Raw genomic sequence first — 22,752 nt, 5'->3', positions numbered from 1 at the left:
ATTCGCTTTTCCTTAAGGATAAATAAAAGCTATCCAAGCCAAGACGCAGTGCAAGTGAATTCCAGGCAAAGGGAATAGCATATGCTAAGGCACAGAGGCATGATATATAATGTATACCCTTCAACTGACTTTTTCGTTAAGTGTAAAATTCTCTTTCACATCATTTATATCACCTTTCAGAGAGAAAATAAACAAAGGGTCTATTTTCCCAAAGCTCACACACACGGACCGTCCTACAGTAAGCCTTCCACATACAGTGAAATAAAAGAGAAACTTTTTCAGGAAAGACCCGGAACTCTAATTTCTCACACATTATCTCATATCAGGTCCTAATCTGAGATGAAGCAAAGCAGGAATGAGAAAACTGTCCACGTCAGGGGACTTCCTTGGCAGGCTAAGGCTTTGCCTTCCCTGGTCAGGGATCGAACCCACATGAGGATCATGCGGCCATGGCCAAAAACCCAAAACATAAAACAGAAGCAATATTGTAATAAATTAATAAAGACTTTTAAGATGGTCCACATTAAAAAAAATCTTTAAGAAAAAAAGAAAATCACTTCAGAAAATACATGCTTGGGCTCATTTTGCTTAAAGAATGAAGGAAACAGAGGGTCTTTTGTTTATAACTTCTATGCAACTTCTTAAATTCTCTGTATAACTCTAAATAACTTCTTAAATTCTCCACACATAGGCATCAGGCTTTAACTTCACCTCTGACACCACCTTTCAAAAAATGAAGAATAGAGTTCAACTTTTAGCACTGTCATTAAAAGATTTCAAGCAAGTCTCTTCTCTGCAGGCTTGTATTTTAAAATCATTAAAATAACATTATTGAGGAGATGACTTTTTCCAGCTCTAGTATTTGGTTTTATAAATGAGAGGTATCTTTACTATAAGTAGCCTGGGAAAGAAGAGTAGAGTGGAAATGGCCATCAAATGGTTGAAATACTATTTCATGGAGAAGCAGACGTATATGATGGGAAATACCGGCCCTGCATCTGCCAAACAGACTCTCTAAGGACACGTCCTTGTGCCTCGGGGGATCTGCCAGTAAATCCAACTTACTCTCTCCATCTTCTCTTAAGCTTACGGTCACCTAAGTGCTGAAATCACCACATCTCACCCTGTCTCTTTACACGGATCCTAGAACATTTTTAAAAAGAGGGTATAACTGAAAAGGAGCAAGATACTATGGTCCTTGCCTCCCATGTCCTCAGCCTCCCTTTTGTCTGTGGAAAAACTTTAGCCAAAGAATAAGTTCCATCAGAGAAGTGAAAACATGCAGAAACAAAGGAAAACAGTCAAAGGAGACCAAGTAATAATAGTTTAGCCATTACGCATAGTCAGGGACCCTTAGCTCCTTCTCAAGGACTATTCATAATATTCTGAGCCGTGTCCTGTGAGCTGACAGGACACGGCTCAGAATAGTGTCTGACACCCTCACCAGGTGGAGAAGTTGACGGCATGAAGACCAGACTGTAGCCGTGATATCAGCTGTCAGAATTCTAAGAATCAGCCTCAAAGAAATGGAAACAAACCAATCCTGGAACTGAAGATTAACTGCACTTAAAACGGTCAAGATACCACTGGTCAGACCCCTGATGACCAATTTCAAGGTGACTGTTGGCTGACTGTACTGTTTCTCCATATAGCCCCCTTCCTCCGTCTGTAAAAGCTCTTGCCCTCTGATTGTCAGTGGGGGCAGCTTGGCCTTCAGACAGATGTCCACCTCCTCCCCTTGCCCCAACACTGAGTTGCCGGCATCCAAAAGAAAGCAAACTTTGCTTTCCGCCAACCTGGCCTCTGTATTGGCTTTTGAGCAGTGAGCAGCCAGACCCCACTTTTGGTTACATAACCTTGGTGTGTGTGTGTGTGTGTGTGTGTGTGTTAGTTGCTCAGACGTGTCCCACTCTTTGTGATCTCATGGACTGTAGCCCACCAGGCTCCTCTGTCCATGGAATTCTCCAGGCAAGAATACTGGAGTGGGTAGCCATTCCCTACTCCAGGGGATCTTTCAGACCCAGGGATCGAACCCAGGTCTCCTGCATTGGTGGCAGATTCTTTATGGTCTGAGCCACCATGGCTCAGCTACATAACACCACATAACCTTGATACCAAAGATCAATAAGAACAGTATAAGGAAAATATACACCAATCCTATTTAAATGCAAAAATCCTAAATAGAACATAAGTGGTTCTGTGTGTGTGTGTGCACGTGTGTGTGTGCACACATGCATGCTCAGTCGTGTCCAACTCTGCGACCCCAGGGACTGTAGCCTGCCAGGGCTCCTCTGTCCGTGAGATTTTCCAGGCAAGAATTCTGGGGTGGATTGCCATTTCTTACTCCAGGCGATCTCCCAGACCCAGGGATCAAACCCACGTCTCTTTCATCCCCTGTGCTGGCAGGCAGAGCCTTTACAACTAGTGCCATCTGGACGTTAGGCACCATGCAGACTATTTCCACTGTGCTCTGCTTATTTATCCATACTTCCCTCTCCCCTAACCTCTGGCAACCACTGATTTGCATAGTTTTGCCTTTTTCGGAATGACATACAGCTGAAATCATAAGGATGCAGCCTTTTTAGCGAGGTTTCTTTCACTTAGGAACATGCATTTAGGTTCTCAAGGCCTTTGTATGACTTGATCCCTTACTTCTTTGGCACTAAATAATATTCCAGGGCCAGTATGTACCACAGTTGATTTATCCATTCACCTGCTCAAGGACATCTTGGATCATTGCTAGATAATAGGGTAGTTCCGGCAGATGGTATATGGGACATCCCTGTGGCTCCCTCTCAATTTCACTGTGAACCTAAACAGCTCTGAAAATAATCTTAACAGAATAATAACTTGAAACCCAATCTGAAATATTTGCACAATTTTTTGTAGAAAATAAAAAATAAAGGACATGTGTGTTGCCTCCACATTTTGACAGTTATGAACAAAACAGCTATAAACATCTAAACAACACAAAAAAGAATATTAGTAAATCAAATTTGTCGATGTATTGCTACTTTAAAAAAATCACATGGAATGATCAAGATATATCCCAGGAATTAAGTACAGTTGAATATCCAGAAACAATATTACTTTAATCTATCATATTAATAGGTCCAAGGAGAAAGCCATATGATTGTCATAATAGATGCAGAAAAGCATGTGACAGATTCAATATGCTTTCATGATAAACACCCTCAGCATACCTAAAAGAGAATTTCCTCAACTTTATAAAGAAGACCAATCAAAAACATAGCAAGTATCATACTTCAAAGGAAGACACCCAAATTACCCCCACTGAAGTCAGGATACCCATTAGCACTGACATTATAATCAACACAATACTGTACATCAACTACACCTCAATTAAAAATATTTACAATAAAAGAAGTAAATGGCCTAAAAATAACAACAAAAAAAACTAATTGCAAAATTTATAGTATGAAAATTATACATTCACATCTATAACAAAGAGAAGACTAACACAAGAGAAGACTCTACACATGGACATCACCAGATGGTCAACACTGAAATCAGATTGATTATATTCTTTGCAGCCAAAGATGGAGAAGCTCTATACAGTGAGCAAAAGCAAGACCAGGAGCTGACTGTGGCTCAGACCATGAACTCCTTATTGCCAAATTCAGACTAAAATTGAAGAAAGTAAGGAAAACCACTAGACCATTCAGGTATGACCTAAATCAAATCCCTTATGATTATACAGTGGAAGTGAGAAATAGATTTAAGGGCCTAGATCTGATAGATAGAGTGCCTGATGAACTATGGAATGAGGTTCGTGACATTGTACAGGACACAGGGATCAAGACCATCCCCATGGAAAAGAAATGCAAAAAAGCAAAATGGCTGTCTGGGGAGGCCTTACAAATAGCTGTGAAAAGAAGAGAAGCGAAAAGTAAAGGAGAAAAGGAAAGATATAAACATCTGAATACAGAGTTCCAAAGAATAGCAAGAAGAGATAAGAAAGCCTTCTTCAGTGATCAATGCAAAGAAGTAGAGGAAAACAACAGAATGGGAAAGACTAGGGATCTCTTAAAGAAAATCAGAGATACCAAAGGAACATTTCATGCAAAGATGAGCTCGATAAAGGACAGAAATGGTATGGACCTAACAGAAGCAGAAGATATTAAGAAGAGATGGCAAGAATACACAGAAGAACTGTACAAAAAAGATCTTCACGACCCAGATAATCACAATGGTATGATCACTGAACTAGAGCCAGACATCCTGGAATGTGAAGTCAAGTGGGCCTTAGAAAGCATCACTACAAACAAAGCTAGTGGAGATGATGGAATTCCAGTTGAGCTATTCCAAATCCTGAAAGATGATGCTATGAAAGTGCTGCACTCAATATGCCAGCAAATTTGGAAAACTCAGCAGTGGCCACAGGACTGGAAAAGGTCCGTTTTCATTCCAATCCCAAAGAAAGGCAATGCCAAAGAATGCTCAAACTACCACACAATTGCACGCATCTCACACGCTAGTAAAGTAATGCTCAAAATTCTCCAAGCCAGGCTTCAGCAATATGTGAACTGTGAACTTCCTGATGTTCAAGCTGGTTTTAGAAAAGGCAGAGGAACCAGAGATCAAATTGCCAACATCTGCTGGATCATCAAAAAAGTGAGAGAGTTCCAGAAAAGCATCTATTTCTGCTTTATTGACTATGCCAAAGCCTTTGACTGTGTGGATCACAATAAACTGTGGAAAATTCTGAAAGAAATGGGAATACCAGACCACCTGACCTGCCTCTTGAGAAATCTGTATGCAGATCAGGAAGCAACAGTTAGAACTGGACATGGAACAACAGGCTGGTTCCAAATAGGAAAAGGAGTTCGTCAAGGCTGTATATTGTTTATTTAACTTATATGCAGAGTACATCATGAAAAACGCTGGACTGGAAGAAACACAAGCTGGAATCAAGATTGCCGGGAGAAATATCAATAACCTCAGATATGCAGATGACACCACCCTTATGGCAGAAAGTGAAGAGGAACTAAAAAGCCTCTTGATGAAAGTGAAAGTGGAGAGTGAAAAAGTTGGCTTAAAGCTCAACATTCAGAAAACGAAGATCATGGCATCCAGTCCCAGCACTTCATGGGAAATAGATGGGGAAACAGTGGAAACAGTGTCAGACTTTATTTTTCTGGGCTCCAAAATCACTGCAGATGGTGACTGCAGCCATGAAATTAAAAGACGCTTATTGCTTGGAAGGAAAGTTATGACCAACCTAGATGGCATATTCAAAAGCAGAGACATTAGTTTGCCAACAAAGGTTCGTCTAGTCAAGGCTATGTTTTTTCCAGTGGTCATGTATGGATGTGAGAGTTGGACTGTGAAGAAGGCTGAGCGCCGAAGAATTGATGTGTTTGAACTGTGGTGTTGGAGAAGACTCTTGAGAGTCCCTTGGACTGCAAGGAGATCCAACCAGTCCATTTTGAAGGAGATAAGCCCTGGGATTTCTTTGGAAGGAATGATGCTAAAGCTGAAACTCCAGTACTTTGGCCACCTCATGCGAAGAGTTGACTCATTGGAAAAGACTCTGATGCTGGGAGGGATTAGGGGCAAGAGGAGAAGGGGACGACAGAGGATGAGATGGCTGGATGGCATCACCGAGTTGATGGACGTGAGTCTCAGTGAACTCCAGGAGTTGGTGATGGACAGGGAGGCCTGGAGTGCTGCGATTCTTGGGGTGGCAAAGAGTCAGACACGACTGAGCGACTGATCTGATCTGATCTGATCTATAACAAAGCGTGGTATTTACCTAAAATTTAAAGCACACAAAAGAATGCTGTACAGTGTTTACAGATACATAAATATATGGGAAAGTATAAAAACACACATGCGTGTAAAACACTGAATTTATGACCGTGGTGATCATTACTCCTTGGGAGGAAGAAAAACAACATTAAAAAGAGCAACCGAGTGAGTGATGTTTAATCTATATTAAAATCTGAAGTCAGTGTGAAAGTCGCTCAGTCGTGTCTAACTCTTTGTGAACCCATGGACTATACAGTACACAGAATTCTCCAGACCAGAATACAGGAGCAGGTAGCTTTTCCCTTCTCCAGGAGATCTTCCCAACCCAGGGATTGAATCCAGGTCTCCCACATTACAGATGGAATCTTTACCAGCTGAGCCACAAAGGAAGCCCACTGGAGTGGGTAGCCTATCCCTTCTCTAGGGCATCTTCCCAACCCAGGGATTGAACCCAGGTCTTCCGCATTGCAGGCGGATTCTTTACCAGCTGAGCCACCAGGGAAGCCCGAAGTCAGTGCATCACAGTTTATGATTTTACAAAGCTAATAAATAGGGTTGCTCTGAATAGGGTTGTTGTGTTATTCTCTACTCTTTGTATATTTGATATATTTCATGATGTAATAAAAAAGAAAAGAAAGGAGACAAAACAATTGTTATTGGCAGATGACAGGGCTGTTAGAGCTAATAAAAGAGCTCAGCTCAAACATCCCCAGATCAATAGGATTTCTGTTGATCTGCAATAATAACCTGGGTAAAGGTCTGATGGAAAAACAGCCACCCCATTTTTAGTAGCTATTTAATTGTAAATGGGCTTCCCACGCAGTTCAGTGGGTAAAAATCCGCCTGCAATGCAGGAGATGCAGGTTTGATTCCTGGAGAGGGAAGATCCCCTGGAGGAGGCCATGGCAACCCACTCCAGTATCCTTGCCTGAGGAATCCCATTGGACAGAAAAGCCTGGAGGGCTACAGTCCATGGGGTCACACAGAATTGGACATGACTGAAGCAATGGACTACGCATGCATGCACAGTTGTAAAATATTCAGGAAGAAGCTCTATAAGAACTATGCACAACCTAGATTAAATTTCTAAATTATGCTGGGGGTATTTTAGTAGTGGGCTTCCCTGTTGGCTCTGTGGTAAAGAAGACATGGGTTTGATCCCTGGGTCAGGAAGATGCCTTGGAGAAGGAAATCACAACACACCCAGTATTGCTGTGGGGGAAATGCCATGGACAGAGGAGCCTGGCGGGCTACAGTTCATGGGGTTGCAAAAGAGTCAGACACGACTTAGCAACTAAACAACAACAATAATTTCAGCAACCCTGAAGCATGATGGACATTTTATCTCAATATTATGACTTTCTGATGTGCAATCAGAGGCTTACACAGGTCATAGAGGGTTCAGTTAGTCACTGACCCATCAAGGCTTGGAACCTAGATCCCCAAGTCTTGGCTACTTCCTCAGACCTGAAGCCAGAAGGTACGTTTAACACATTTCCCACCCTTGGCAGCTTCATGGGGCGTTATTGCCCTGAAACACAGCCACTGCAGATGAAGAAAATTTTTACTGATGCCTCACTAAAAATAGCTTTTAACTGTGTGGGTAGCATGTCACTATGATGCGTGAAATCAACCTTCTCTCTTCTAGATTGACTTTCTTTCTCTTTGCTCTCCCTGCTAAAAGTAATCTTCCTCATGTGTGGTAGCTAATAAAGTAAATAATTTTACCTAGAATTTTAATCAGCAAAGTGTGGCTAAAGTCAAATGAGGACTACTGGTAAGAGTGGGGACAATGCTAACGAATGTGAAGAATTTAACTTGTCAAGACTCAAGATTCCCACAGGTGAGGTGTTTTCTGGTTTGTGACCAGCAGATGGCAGCATAACTCAAGAAAAACAAACAAACCCACGTTCAATTCCTTAGTTTCAAAGGTTCCTAATCTTTTTTGAATTGTGGTGCTGGAGAAGACTCTTGAGAGTCCCTTGAACAGCAATGAAATCAAACCAGTCAATCCTTAAAGGAAATCAATCCTGAATATTCATTGGAAGGACTGATGCTGAAACTGAAGCTCCTTGGCCACCTGATGCAAAGAGCTGACTCACCGGAAAAGACCCTGATGCTGGGAAAGATTGAAGGTGGGAGGAGAAGGGGATGACAGAGGATGAGATGGTTAAATGGTCTCACGGACTCGATGGACATGAGTTTGAGCCAACTCCAAAAGATCGTGAAGGACAGAGAAGCCTGGTGTGCTGCAGTTCACAGGGTCACAAAGAGTCAGACACGACTTAGTGACTGAACAACAACATATGATATTATCTACGAAATAATCAGCCTTGTTATCATGGTCATCACCATCGCCATTATAGTAACACCACAATAGAGTGTCACTGAACAGAGGCAATTTCACAGATAAAGTCTCTTTTAATGAATTTGTCTCTGCATGGAATAACATCATATCAGAGGGACATCTAGCCATCTATAACATCCCTTACTTTTCAACACTTCCAAAGCATTCTAATAAAGAAGGGCAACATTTCTTCTTCTTTTTTTTGGCGGTGTGGGGGGCGTCGCTGTGCTGGGTCTTCCTGCAAATCACAGGCTTTTTTTTTTTTTTTTTCCTCTAGTGCTTAATTGCCTCAGGACATGTGGGATCTTACTTCCTGGAGCAGGGATCAAACCTGAGTCCCCTGCATTGGAAGGAGGATTCTTAACTGCTGGATCACCAGGGAAGTCCCAAGAAGGGCAACATCTCTTCCTTGGCAATGCCAATGCAAGATCTCTGTGTTTACACTGAAGAGCCCTGACAGTGAGAAATCCCAGCGGGGATTACCATCCACCACCAACCATCAGCCTGGGAACTGCCATCCTTGGAGTGGCCACTCTCAGCAGATTCCAGTGACCCAAGTGTCCCCAGCGAAGGCATGTGCACACGTGGGCGTGTAAACGTGGAGATGTTTGTGACTGAGCCTCGGCATTTTAAAACATCATCTGAAAATCTGAATTCCATGTCTACTGATAGTCACGCCTAACTTTCCTTCCTCAAAGGCCTTATATTTATAGAAATAACATTCCTCTTTTCAAGTCACACTTTCTTTCTCATTCTAAATAACAGAGAACATTTGCTAAGGTCTGGCCAGTAACATACGGACTAGATGGCCCAAGGCCCCCGCCTTGGACTTCATCCAGACTCGTACCTCTTTCCCACAGCAGCTAAGAGTCAATGGGCACAGCCACTTGGACACATAGCTGGGTGCGGGCTGGAAAAGTAGAACTGGCATTGGAGGAGAGAATCCCTGGTGAGAATTCTTGCACAGGTGCATGAATGAGGGGCAGCATCTATCACCGACACTGAACTGCCTGGGCTGTGGGGTTTCTGGTGTAGCCCTCCCCTGACCCAGTGAGCTTGCTAAGGATAATTCAAGACGGCTAACAGCAGAGGTGGAGATGCTCAGCTTAGCAGATCACGTGGCTTGGAGGGAACTTTGTGCTGTCCTGACCCATCTGGGGCCATTGGAGGCAACCTCAAGGAGGCATTCTTAAAGCCCAGAGGTCTGGACTATCCATCTCAGTGTTCCAGGAGTAGAAAGAGGAGGGGTCAAACAGACTGAAGACAAGGTCTGTCTGCGAGCTTGCTGTTGTGTCCAACTCTTTGCAACCCTATGGACTATGTAGCCTGCCAGGCTCCTCTGTCTATGGGATTCTCCAGGCAAGAATACTGGAGTGGGTTGCCATTTCCTTCTCCAGGGGATCTTCCCGACCCAGGGATCACCCGTCTCTCCTGTGTCTCCTGCACTGCAGATGGATTCTTTACCACTGAGCCACCAGGGAAGCCCTGAAGAGGATATGGGCAAGACTTTTTTAACACTGCTCTAATTTTTTTTTCCCCAAAGGACAACAACACTCTTGATGGCAAAGGGCCATGCCGATAGACACTTGGAGGTAGGATCTTCCTGACCCAGGGATCAGACCCACATCTCCTGCATTCCAGGAGGATTCTTTACCCACTGAGCCGTCGGGGAAGCCAATAATAGGTGAAAGAATATCATAAAATAGAGTTATATTAGCCTTGGGCTTGCTGCTGAAGAAGCATCCAGAATCAAAGAAAAAGCTCACCAATCAGGCTGTGAGTTGGTGCCGGACCTCTGGGCACTCCCTCCCGGCAGGCATCATTGAGGGGCTCTCTGTGCATCACCAATAAACGTGTGAGGTCTCAGACAAGACAGCCTGGTTGACCCTCCTTGATCAATCAACCCTAGCCAGGATGATGGGGGACCGCACAGTATAGACAGGGCCACCAGGGGGCACTGTCGAGTCTCTGGCAGCCTAGGCAAAGTGTGATATTCTATCAGTCTCAGAGCTCAATCCCCACCATATTGAATTCTTATCTGGCCAATGCCTCCCTCCCCAAGACAGTACCCACACACACTCCTCTCGATCTAAGGAAAGTCCATGGTCCTGCACTTACTTGTCATTCACAAGTTTCCCGTGTTGGTGAATCTGATTTTCCATTGTGAAGTTGATTGTGACACCGTACACGTGCTCGTCGTGAAACACCTTCATTTTGGACTTGTACGCTTCATCTTGAAAATACCGGATCATGTCAGGGAACCAAACTGTCAGTCCATAGTAACTGTAATGGAGAAGAAAGAATATTGGAGCAGCAACACCATCAGAGTCTGCATTTCTGATATGATGTAAATCAAGCCCATTTTAAATGAGTCCATATGGTTCATTAGAAAATACAACTTATATAAGTAGACCTAATGGAAAAAAGTCACAATAGTCTCTACAGATGCCAAAAAGGCACTTGATAAAAAACAACATGCGTTCTTGATTAAAACAGCAATAGATTAGAAATTCATGTGTGCTTCCTTAGCATGGAAAAATACATATAGTGCTGGTGGTTTAGTTGCTAAGTTGTGTCTGACTCTTGCGACTCCATGGACTTAGCCCACCAGGCTCCTCTGTCCTGGGATTGCCCAGGCAAGAATACTGGAGTGGATTGCCATACCCTCCTCCAGGGGATCTTCCTGACCCAGGGATCAAACCCAGGTCTCCAGCCTTGCAGGCAGATTCTTTACTGACTGAGCCACCAGGGAAGCCCAAAATATACATAAATATATCCCAACTCAAAAGGAAGGATCTTCTGATGGGGAGAACACTGTGGCCACTCCCACTAACATAAGAAATAAAACCAGGATACCCATATCCTCACTACTATTTAACACCATGTTGTAGTGTTAGCTAACTCAGTTAATTAAGTTAGTCTTAACTAACTCAGCTACATAAGAAAAAACATAGGAATATAAAGTTACAAAGCAAGCAGTAAAACTATATTTGCAGATGGCATTTTATACCTAAAACCTCAAGATCACCAACTCTAAAAGATGGCCATGAAACACAAAAATCATGCTCCATCCCACTCATAACCCGAAAAGTGAAAATTAAAACCACACTGTGTTACCATTCTCGCCCACCAGACTCAAAACCTTGAAGTTTGCAAAAACTCTGCTGGTGAGGCTGCAGGTAAGCAGGTGCTCTTATGCATTGCTGGGAAGAGGACGGCATTTTGCAATACCATCTTCAGGTGAATTGGTCAGTGCCTACAACAATTACTGATGGATTTATCGCCTTTTGACTCCATAATTCTATTTCTAGGAATCTATTCCACTGATTAACTTGTCCAATACAAAGGAGCCCACAAAGAGTGACTCACTGTGGCCCTGTTTGCAACAACAAATGTCTGAAAACTTCCTAACAATCTGGGAACAGGGTCCTGGTTGAATAAAGTGTAGAGTTGTACTGTGGAGAGCTATGCACACATTCTATGCTACTGTAAAAAAAGAATGTAAATCTCTATCTAGCGGTATGAGAGAGCTCCAGAATATATTGTTGAATGCAAAAAGGAAATGCAAAACTGCTTTCTTGCAGTTCCTTCTCATAAGAAAACAATAAAGAAATTTGTAAATATACATACATTTGCTTAAATTTACAAAAAGAAATACTAGAATGATAAATAGAAAAATAAAAGATAATTACATAGAGGACGCAGAAGAGAGTAAATAGAGGGGGAAGGAAGCGAGACCAGATCTCTCTGAGGTTCCAACACTGGAAAGCCATTACCTACTTGACAAAATTAAATTAGACATAAGGAAATCTGTTAAAACTTTCAGTGAATTGGATCCAAGGGTCTACCATTCTAGCTTCTGAAATGTTCTGTGTTCTCGTCTAGCTTAGATGGGACAGGTGGACATGAGCAGTCTGCTTCTACATTTATCTGTTTGGTAAAGAGACTGTTTGGGCTCCATCAATATCTATTGGAAGACACTTGGTTAGATATTGGAAAAGGCAGGTCTTCACACATTCCTCCCATAATCCAAGAGGTCATTAAAGCCAATTGAATTCCTTGGGTTGAGGGGAATGAGTCTTTGGCCATGGGCGGTGGTGAACAAAATAACTTCATAGATGAAAGTTTAAAATCTCACCAAAAGATTTCAGTTGATAATAGCAATTTATTGAGCACTTACTGATGTGCCAGAAACAACTGCACTTTATCCATACAATGAAACAGCCTCTTAACACTATAAATGGGCCCCAAAACTGGCACGGAAAGAAGGGTCATGTTATCTGGAGGTGAATAAAATGACTAGGGTGAGAGACTACTATTTAAGAGAGGAGCCAGCTAATCATCGATCACATTATATTTCATTTACTTTATTGCTGTGGATATTATTGCAAAGGTTCTCTGTTTTCTGCATTTAATATTCACAAGGACACAGACAGCTGCTGACCCAACATTCATTCCCTGCTTCTTCCTTGGGAACAGGAAGTTGATTTTGTTTGGGTGTCAGTGCTCAGGAAAGCTAACGGTATCATCAGCTGAGAGGCAAATCTTGATTAGTCTGAAGTCATCGGGAAATCACATCCCGATCACCAGTGGCTAGTTTAGCCCTAAAGCATGTGACACACACATTTGGCTAATATAATGTCGGGGTGGGGAGTCTGCTGGCAGCTTCAGAGAAAGTTTTGAAGTGAAAGTGTTAGTCGCTCAGTCATGTCGGACTCTTTATGACCCTATGGACTGTAGCCTGCCAGGCTACTCTCTCCATGGGATTCTCCAGGCAAGAATACTGGAGTGGGTTGCCATTTCCTTCTCCAGGGGACCTTCCCGACCTGGGGATCGAACCCCAGGTCTCTTGCATTGCAGGCAAATTCTTTAACATATGAGCCACCAGAGAAGATGAGAAAGGTTTCCTTGATGTTAAAAAGTGGAGCTCAGGGACTTCCCTGTTGGTCTAGTGGCTAAGACTCCACATCCTCCCAAGGCAGGGGTCCAGGTCAGGTAACTAGATACCACACATCATAACTAAGACTTTCCAAGCCTCATCTAAAATAATAATAATAATAATAATAATCCCCCATGCAGCAACTAAAGATTCTGCATGCTATAATGAAGATCAAAGATTCCACATGCAGTAACCAAGACCCAGCAGAACCAAGTAAAAAGAAAATTATTTTTAAAAAGTCAATCTCAGAGAAAGGCAGCCTCTTCCTTGTTGGGACACTTTTCCATGTCCGAGAATGCCAAGAGCAGTTGCAGACATCTTGCTGGCAGATGAGAACTAGCCTGAGGCTGAATCCCCACCTGGAGGCTGCCTCTCCATGGAATTCTTATTACAAAGGATCAGAAATTTCCTTGTTGTAGAAGCCACTAGAGTGGGTTGCCTGTCATAGCCAAAAGCATCCAATCTGACACAGACTCTATATGAGTTAGAACCAATGGTAACCCTCAATGTACAGATGAGGCATGGGAAGCACAAGAAAATTAATGAACTTTTTGTTCAGTTGCTAAGTTGGGTCTGACTCTTTGCAGCCCCATGGACTGCAGCACACCAGGCCTCCCTGTCCATCACCAACTCCCGGAGCTTGCTCAAACTCGTGTCCATCGAGTCGGTAATGCCATCCAACCATCTCGTCCTCTGTCATCCCCTTCTCCTCCTGCCTTCAATCTTTCCCAGCATCAGGGTCTTTTCCAATGAGTCAGCTCTTCGCATCAGGTGGCCAAAGTGTTGGAGCTTCAGCATCTGTCCTTCTAATGAATATTCAGGGTTGATTTCCTTTAGGACTGACTGGTTTGATCTCCCTGCTGTCCAAGGGATTCTCAAGAGTCTTCTCCAGCACTACACTGTCTACGTTTGTCATAGCTTTTTATTAATTAATGAACTTAAGGAAGACAGAACTTACCTTAAAGCCATGGTAAACCAGACCACGGCCAGAATCAGCGTGTTCATCCTGTAGGGCCCCATCACACAGTACAGAGCGTTTTCCCAGACCTATAACCCACAGCAGAGATGGGTGGTTAGAGGCAGAAACTTGTGACTTGGAAGAACTCCTTTTTAAGATTCTCTACTAAATTGCCTAGGAACCCATGGAGAGAACAGGCAGTAATGTCTTCCAGAGGCAGCAATTCTGCTCAAGGAACAAGAAACCCTCTTCTGTTCTTATTAGCTGGTGTCATGCTCTAACAGTCCTGCAGCATCCACGAACACAATGATGCATGTGACCAAAAGCACAGTGAGTGGGGATGTCAGGGTGCTGAATAGCCTTGAGCTCTTCTCCCCGCCAATGGGAATGGATGCTATTTCAAACACTGAACCACCCTCCACCAAGAAGGTTATCCAGGCTCAGCTGACTCTGGCCGTTGACTACCTGAGTGTTTGACAGTTGGCTTGTCTCACAGGACCACTTCTCTGGAGAAATGGCCTTGCCCTTCATAAATATTTTCTCAGAGATCACTTAAAGGGGTCCTTTCTTTCACTCCCTCCCTCCTTCCTACAGTTTATTTAAAGAGAAAGTGCCATTGGAGTGGCATATCAGCAAGAATTTTCACCTGGTCTAAGACTCCCAGCACTGTGGGACAAAAATTGATCCTGAAATGTCTCCCAAATATGGATTGAATTTTGGGCCAAGAGGAGGAACTGATAAGTGGATTGCTGCCTGTCATACTGGTAAACAGAGGATGTCACCTTCATCAGTGACTTCAGCCATCACCAGAAGGCGAGCTGGTGAACCCTGAGGGAACTCAGAAGGGAAAACAATACCTGCCTTTTAGCAGCCACCAGACTGCAGCCTCTCCCCATGGTGAGCCCTGAGGAAACTCAGGATATGAAAACACAGGAAGGACATTCCCCAGATAGCTGAGGTGCATATAAAAGGAATAATTTCAGTGAGCCCAGACTTTTGCATCTTCCCAGGCATGGAAAAACACTAAATTCTTTAACGTGACATATCTAGTTTCCTTTCATTAACAATAAACTTTTGATGGTCAGACTACCTGCCCTTTGTTGCAAAACTCCTATATATCTGGCTTCCACCATCCTCGCCTCCTTGGATAGTTCTCTCAGAGTTACTTGAGCTGCTACCTCCTGGGCTTGAAGTCCTAAAAATTCCCACTGAATAAAACATAACTCTCAGACCAAAAGAAGAAGAAGAAGGTGCTAGAAAAAACGATGCTTTCTCAGACTAGACATTGTGTCTACATTCAAAATCTCTGCCTTTGGAAAGAAGAGCAAAGAAAAGAAACTAAGGATTAGACACTTTGTGGTTCAGGGCTCACAGAAGTTGCAGGTCGGTGTGGGCTAGGACCCAGCTGTTGCTTCCTGCCCATCACTGTGCCCTGGGTTGACAGGCGTGTTCAGAATCGCTATTCCTCATCCACTGTCATTACAACTCACCACAGAGCCTCCCTCTCACCCACCCCAGGTCTCCAAACATACCTGCTTGAAAGTGGTCTTGAATCTGACCAACCAGCGTTGATACCAAGTTCCTGTTGAACTCTGGATCTCAATGAACTCATCCATTTGCTTGGGAGTTTTAATGTTGGAAACCTGTGAAGCAAAGACGGGCTAGAGAATCTCAACCTTACTTTGACTTTTCAATTTTTAGTTGACTGTAACTGACTTTATTAACTTCCTTAGGGCTAGAGGAGCTTTTGGTGACCCTCTAGTTCAGTAATTCTTAACCAAAATTATACACAGCATCTCTTAGCGATCTTTCTCAGGTAGATATGTCCCACTGCAGACAAATGATTCAGAGTTTTTTTCACTCAGTTATGGCTTTGGGAAATACACTGAGGTCCTGTCTATATATTACTTGCCCATAATAGAGTTGACTGCACCTTAAAATTCACAAGTCTATCCTTAATGGGCATTAACATCAGAGAAGTCTAGAGCCTGCATACACAACAGTGTGTGTGTGTGTGTGTGTGTGTGTGTGTTCGGAGAGAAAGCTTGCTCTGGAAGACTTTTTTAATTATTTTTTTTTTTTTGTCTGTGCTGGGTCTTTGTTGCTGCACGGGCTTTCTCTAGCTGTGGCAGGTCAGGGCTACTCCCTGGTTGCGGTCTGTGGGTCTCTCATTGTGGTGGCTTCTATTGTTGTGGAGCACAGACTCTAGAGCATGAGGCTTCGGTAGTTGCAGCTTCTGGACTCTAAAGCACAGGCTCAATAGTGTGGCACATGGCCTTAGCTGCTCCACAATATGTGGGATCTTCTTGGATCAGGGATCAAACCCGTGTCTCCTGCATTGGCAGGTGGATTCCTTGCCACTGAGCCACCAGGGAAGCCCTGTGTAAGACATTTTTTAAACACAGCAGAATAAAAGACATTAAGTCCTCCTTCTGCACAGCAAAAGAAATCACCAACAAAATGAAAAGACAACCTACTGAATGGGAGAAAATATTTGAAAATCATAAATTTGACAAGGGACTAATATTCAAAATATATCAAGAACCCATGCAACTCCCAGCAAAAAAAAAAAAAATCCAATTTAAAAATGGACAGAGGATCTGAATAGACAGTTCTCCAAAGAAGACATAGAGATGGCCAATAGGCAGGTGAAAAAAATGCTAAGCATCACTAATCATCAGGGAAATGCAAACTAAAACCACACTGAGATATCACCTCATACCTGCTAAAATAGTTATTACCAAAAAGACAAAAAATAACACGTGTCCATTAAGATGTGGGGAAAAGGATACCCTTCTGCATTGTTGGTGGGGATGTAAACTGCTGAGGCTGCTATGCGAAATAGTATGGAGGTTCCCTCCAAAATTAAAAATAGAACGACCATATGATCTATGCATTCCACTTCTGGATGTTTATCTGAAGGAAATGGAAACACTAAATCAAAAAGATATCAGTACTCCCATCTTCACTGCAGTATTATTATAAAGGTGAAGATATGGAAACAACCCAAGTGGCCATTGATAAGTGAAAGGATAAAGATGTGATACACACACACACACACACACACACAGGAATACTAACCAACCATAAAATAGGAAATCTTGCCATTTGCAACAACGTGGGTGGGCCTTGAGGACATCATGGCAAGTGAAATAAATCAGATGGAGAAAGACAAGTACTGCGTGATCCCACTTATATTTGGGGAATCAACCAAACCAAACAAAAACAGAAAACCAAGCTCATAGATACAAGAACAGATCGGTGGTTTCCAGAGGGGAGGGGTGTGGGAGGGTTGGACAAAACAGGAGAAAGGGATCGAAAGGTACAAACTTGCAGCTATAAAATAAGTCCTGGGATGTAATGTAGAGCATGGTGAAAACAGTTCAGTTCAGTCGCTCAGTCGTGTCCGACTCTGCGACCCCAGGGACTGCAGCACACCAGGCCTCCCTGTCCATCACCAACTCCTGGAGTTTATTCAAACTCATGTCCATTAAGTCAGTGATGCCATCCAACCATCTCATCCTCTGTTGCCCCCTTCTCCTCCCCATCTCAATCTTTCCCAGCATCAGGGTCTTTTCCAATGAGTCAGTTCTTTGCATCAGGTGGCCAAAGTATAGGAGTTTTAGCTTCAGCATCAGTCCTTCCAATGAATGCTGCTGCTGCTGCTGCTAAGTCGCTTCAGTCGTGTCTGACTCTGTGCGACCCCACAGACAGCAGCCCACCAGGCTCCCCCGTCCCTGGGATTCTCCAGGCAAGAACACTGGAATGGGTTGCCATTTCCTTCTCCAATGCATGAAAGTGAAAAGTGAAAGTGAAGTCGCTCAGTCGTATCTGACTCTGAGCGACCCCATGGACTGCAGCCTACCAGGCTCCACCGTCCATGGGATTTTCCAGGCAAGCGTACTGGAATGGGGTGCCATCGCCTTCTCCAGTGAATATTCAGGGCTGATTTCCTTTAGGATGGACTGGTTTGATAATAGTTAATAATATTCTATATTCATTACTTGAAAGTTGCTAAGAAAGTAAATCTTGAGTCCTCAACACAATAAAAAACATTTTGTAACTGTGTGGTGACAGATGGTAAGGAGACTTATTGTGGTGATCATTTTGCAATGTATACAAACATCGAATCATTATACAGAACTCCTGAAACTAATACAATGTTACATGCCAATTATACCTCAATTTTTTTTTAAAGGGACTTCTCTGGTGGCTCAGATGGTAAAGCGTGCCTACAATGTGGGAGGCCTGGGTTCCATCCCTGGATCAGGAAGATCCCCTGGAGAAGAAAATGGCAACCCACTCCAGTCCTCTTGTCTGGAAAATCCCATGGACACAGGAACCTGCTAGGCTACATGCATGGGGTCACAAAAGTCGGACACGACTGAGCAACTTTTTACTTCACTTTTAAAAAAGAGACATTAGGTCTTCCTTGCTACCCCTGGTTTTCCTGTTGGAAATCAAAGAGATAGGGAATGGGAATAAGGCTGTGTGTAACAGGGAAGAACAGAATCTGACTTCATGTTGGATATGTTTCTTTAACCTTTGCTTTCTGTGGCTTTTGTTTCTAAAAGGATGCTGTCTACAGCTGTAAGCTTTCCCTGCCTGGGGAACTCTGCCCCTCTACGCGCATACTAAGTTGCTTCAGTCATGTCCAACTCTTTGTGACCCTATGGACTGTAGCTGACCAGGCTCCTCTGTCCATGGAATTCTCCAGACAAGAATACCGGAGTGGTTGCCAGGGGATCTTCATGACCTAGGGATGGAAACTTCGCCTCTTTCACCTCCTGCATTGGTAGGTGGATTCTTCACCAAGAGCCAGCTGGAAAGCCCACCCCTCTACTGACTTTAAACTAAAGTGTCTTTGTTCAGCTCACAGGGAAACACGCCAACCCTGCCCACCTGTGAATGGCTGCAGGGAAGAAGAAATGAACACATCCCCTCCCCAAGGCTGGCCAAGCCAGGAGATATTTTGCCAGATTTATGGTCTTTTTACTTTACTTCCTCATCTCCTCCCTGTCTCTATTCTATAAAAGAAACTAGCACCCAGAACCCTATAAGATGGTAGTCCACCACCTTCTTGGACACCCAACTTTCCAAATAAAGTCTCTCTTCCTTGTCTCAACACCTCCTCTCCCAATTTATCGGCCTGTTGTGTGGTGAACAGACCAAGCTTTGACTCAGCAACACAAGTACCCTGGAAAAGTGTCCATTTGTCCAATGTCAGCAGGTAGCTCCAAGGAGCAGTCCTGACTCATTAAGACAGTGATTTTCAGTTTAATCAGTGTTTAAGACAACCACTGAATTCTGTGACTAACAATCACGTTAAGGAGATTTCTGACCATACAGACTCTTAGCCAAGTTATCAAGGTCTGTGCTCGCAGACCAAATCAGAAGAAAATGGAAGAGCCTACTCAAAAAATTCAAAAACAGTTTCTAGCACCTCTTCCAACAAATCTTTCTTCTGGGGAGAAAAGGCTTTAGTCATAAGAGCATCTCCCATTCTTACTTCAACCAAGGGACTAAGGATGTAAAGAGACAAAGGAAGAGAGAGAGAAGTGAGGCTTAATATTACACAGGAAAATACAGTCACTGAAATAGAAACAAGTGGTTCTTTAATTCCCCAGCACCAAGCCCCGGATGGCGCGGCTTCATTTTTCTAAAGCTTGAACACAGTGGTTCTTAACTCTTGCCTGGGCTGGATACCCCTTTGAGAACCTAGTAAAAGCACAGGTGCTCTTCCTAAAACTGCAGGTATATAAGCACAGCAGAGCCTCCTGAGCTGGCCCTGCCACTCCTGGGTGTGTGGCCTTTGCAATCGCACTACTGCCTGGTCCAGACAGGGACACAGGAGAGGGAACCCAGATGGCCCGCATCATGGGACTCTTGGCTAGAGCTGATCTTCCTGTTATTAGATAACCCAAGAGGGCCAAGAACACAGCTGAAGCCAAAAGGGGCTGAGTGGAAGTGTTAAAAAAGTGTCAGTTGCTCAGTCATGTCTGACTCTTTGCAACCCCATGGACTGTAATCACCAGACTCTTCTGTCCACGGAATTCTCCAGGCAAGACTACTTAAGTGGGTTGCTGTTCCCTTCTCTAGGGGATCTTCCCCATGCAGGGACTGAACCCAGGTCTCCTGCATTGCAGGTGGATTCTTTACCATCTGAGCCACCAGGGGAAAGCTGACCCCAAATCAGGAAACACGTTACGATTCACATTCAGTGGGACCTCCCTGGCAGTCCGGTAGTTAATACTCCATGCTTCTACTGCAGTGGGTTCTGTTGGATTCCATCCCTGGTCGAGGAACTAAGATCCCACATGCCTTGTGGTACTATCAAAAAAATGCAAATTTTGTCTTTGCTTTCCTCTTGGGGAAAATAACACCCTATTCCTTAGGGATCTGGGAGTGGATGTGTTGACAGCTGCAAGCACAATTACTCTAATTTACAATTAACTAGGATGTTTGGCTTTGCTTTGGTCTAAACTATAATATGATCTGTGTTTGCCCCAGCCCTGCAGAACAGCAGTTCTCAAGGGAATATTTCAACACCTCTCCTTCGCAAAGGTATCCTAGGGACACCTGCTAGGGGGACATTTCAGAAGCTTGTGAGGCAGCAAACAGGGCTGGAGACAGAGGTGAAGCCAGGGCCCTGTAGGGGAGGAATAAGTTCTCCTCTACTGTCCTAGACTCCCTGACTGGGTCTGGAAGCTAAACTGGCAAAGACAGATTTAACAGGAGTAAGGACTTCCCTGGTGCTTCAGTGGCTAAGACTCTGTGCTCACAATGCAGGGGGCCTGGATTCAATCCCCAGTCATGGATCTAAATTCCTCACCTAAAAGATTCAGAGTGCTGCAACTGAGACAACACAGCTGATAAAGATTAACAGAAGTAAAGCACCCACATTTTACTAAATTTTTACGTATCTGTGGGAGCCTTCACAAGAGAATGAAGTCCCAAAGAAGTGACCAGTGCAGGAAGCTTTTATACTGTGTGTGTGTGTGTGTGTGTGTGTGTGTGTGTGTGTGTGTTACTTGCTCAGTCATGTCCAACTCTTTGTGACCCTATGGACAATAAGCCACTAGGTTCCTCTGTCCATGGAATTCTCCAGGCAAGAATACTGGAGTGGGTTGCCATTCTCTTCTCCAGGAGATCTTCCTGACTCAGGGATGGAACCCAGGTCTCCTGCATTGCAGGCGGATTCTTTACTATCTGAGCCACCAGGGAAGCCTTAGAAACAATAAATTTGTGAAGAACAGACAAAACAAAGGGATTTGGGTGAATAATGGTGAAGAAGTAATTAGGATGATAAGGGTTTGTTTAACAGGGTTTGTTTATATAGCCTTCTTAGTCTGAGGAACAACAGCCATAGCTCTTGAGAACAATGTCTTCTTTCCTCCTGGTTCAGGGAAAGCATCTTACACGTGGGAGATTTATGGCCTGTTTCAGGGAAGAAGGGGGAGCAAGGGGAGGTCAGAGTAACCTTTCTGCTTCTTCTGTTCTCTCCAGCTCCTTCAGCTTATGAGATACAATACGCTGAGGTGCCATAATCTGGGGCTGTTATATCCTGAACCCCATCAGCTCAAAGGCACTGAGGAGGGCCACACCCAGGGCTTCCCATGGGCACTGAATCCAGCCTGCCCGACGCTCTTCCTCAAGGCCACTGAGTACATTCACTGTGATACATCCACGGAGCGGAGCACACAGGAGCAGAGCAGGCGACCCCAGCCAGTGGGGCTGAGTATTCACTTCCGACTCCAGCCACAGCCCAGCGGTCTGAGGTTAGTAACACTTTCCAGTCATTTGTTTTTTCCTTTTTTCCCTGCCCCATCCAGTTATCCGTTTCTACATAATTAATATGATCATCAAGTCAGCATGATACCATGCAGGACCCTGTGGGGCTCCTGGGCATAAGGCCTTTCTGTGTCCCCCATTTCTTTGGTTACAGGAAAGAGCCTTCATTCAGCCTCCATGAGCTTCCCTGACTTCCAATGGGCAGTTCCAAGCAGTCGTTAATTAGGGAAGGGCTGAGAGATCAGGGAGAAACAATAGTGCGGCCTTGGAGCAAGGTCCTGTTTCCACATCAGTGGATACACGTAATGTCTTTGAGCTGTTTTACAGATCCTGAAATCTCCTCCAGGTAAGAGAAGTTAACTATTAATGATGATATGCTGCCCACAGCATGTAGACCCCAGACTAGTTGGACCTGAAGGTTGATGATGCTGACCAACCCATCACCCATCAGAAGAACGTCCAGGAGCTGATCACACCCTCTTTGAGCAATTACTATGAAACTTCTTACTATCTTCCCCAAGTTGGGACACACATTTCTGAGGGCATTGGTGTGCTGTGGCCCCCCTTTCCTGACAAAGCAATAAAGCTATTCATTTCTACTTCACCCAAAACTGTCTCTGAGATTCAATTCGGCACCTGTGTACAGAGAGGCTGAGCTTTTGGCATCAGTTACGGAAATACTGAGTCCATAACCTTTCTAATTCCCTTTTCCTGTGGAGGGGTGAAAACTACTAAAAACGGAGTTTATGCCCAAGGACTTGGTGACTGGCATGCATGTTGGAGAGAGACAAAATTCCGGGTCTCAGAGCCCTCTGCTCACTGATTCCTGCCTGAGCTTTCTTCTGGGGCATGCACACCCTTCCTGAAGTGAGGAATTCTGGTCCTGAAGTAAGGGCTCAGTTTCACCATTGGAATTCAGAGTTTTGATTGATTTTCAGGCCAAGA

General features: G+C 43.9%; 1 protein-coding gene across 2 annotated transcripts in view; it reads right to left on the bottom strand.

Moving 5' to 3' along the window:
• SV2B (synaptic vesicle glycoprotein 2B) overlaps positions 1-22,752 on the bottom strand; it is a 242,727-nt gene that overhangs the window by 23,841 nt on the left and 196,134 nt on the right. For both annotated transcript variants that reach the window (XM_086364760.1, XM_086364761.1), the window contains exons 7-9: positions 15,549-15,659; positions 14,017-14,105; positions 10,238-10,402 (exon numbers count right to left, since the gene is read on the bottom strand). In XM_086364760.1, coding sequence (XP_086220886.1) covers positions 10,238-10,402; positions 14,017-14,105; positions 15,549-15,659 — 365 coding nt within the window. The remainder of the gene's footprint in view (positions 1-10,237; positions 10,403-14,016; positions 14,106-15,548; positions 15,660-22,752) is intronic.

The sequence above is a fragment of the Bos grunniens genome, chromosome 21 (assembly GCF_055505025.1).
Source record: "Bos grunniens cultivar Pamir isolate PY7600 chromosome 21, Bosgru_T2T1.0, whole genome shotgun sequence".
NCBI classification, from domain to species: domain Eukaryota; kingdom Metazoa; phylum Chordata; class Mammalia; order Artiodactyla; family Bovidae; genus Bos; species Bos grunniens.
Note: the sequence above shows the minus strand (reverse complement) of the source record. Positions and strands in the feature narration are given on the sequence as shown.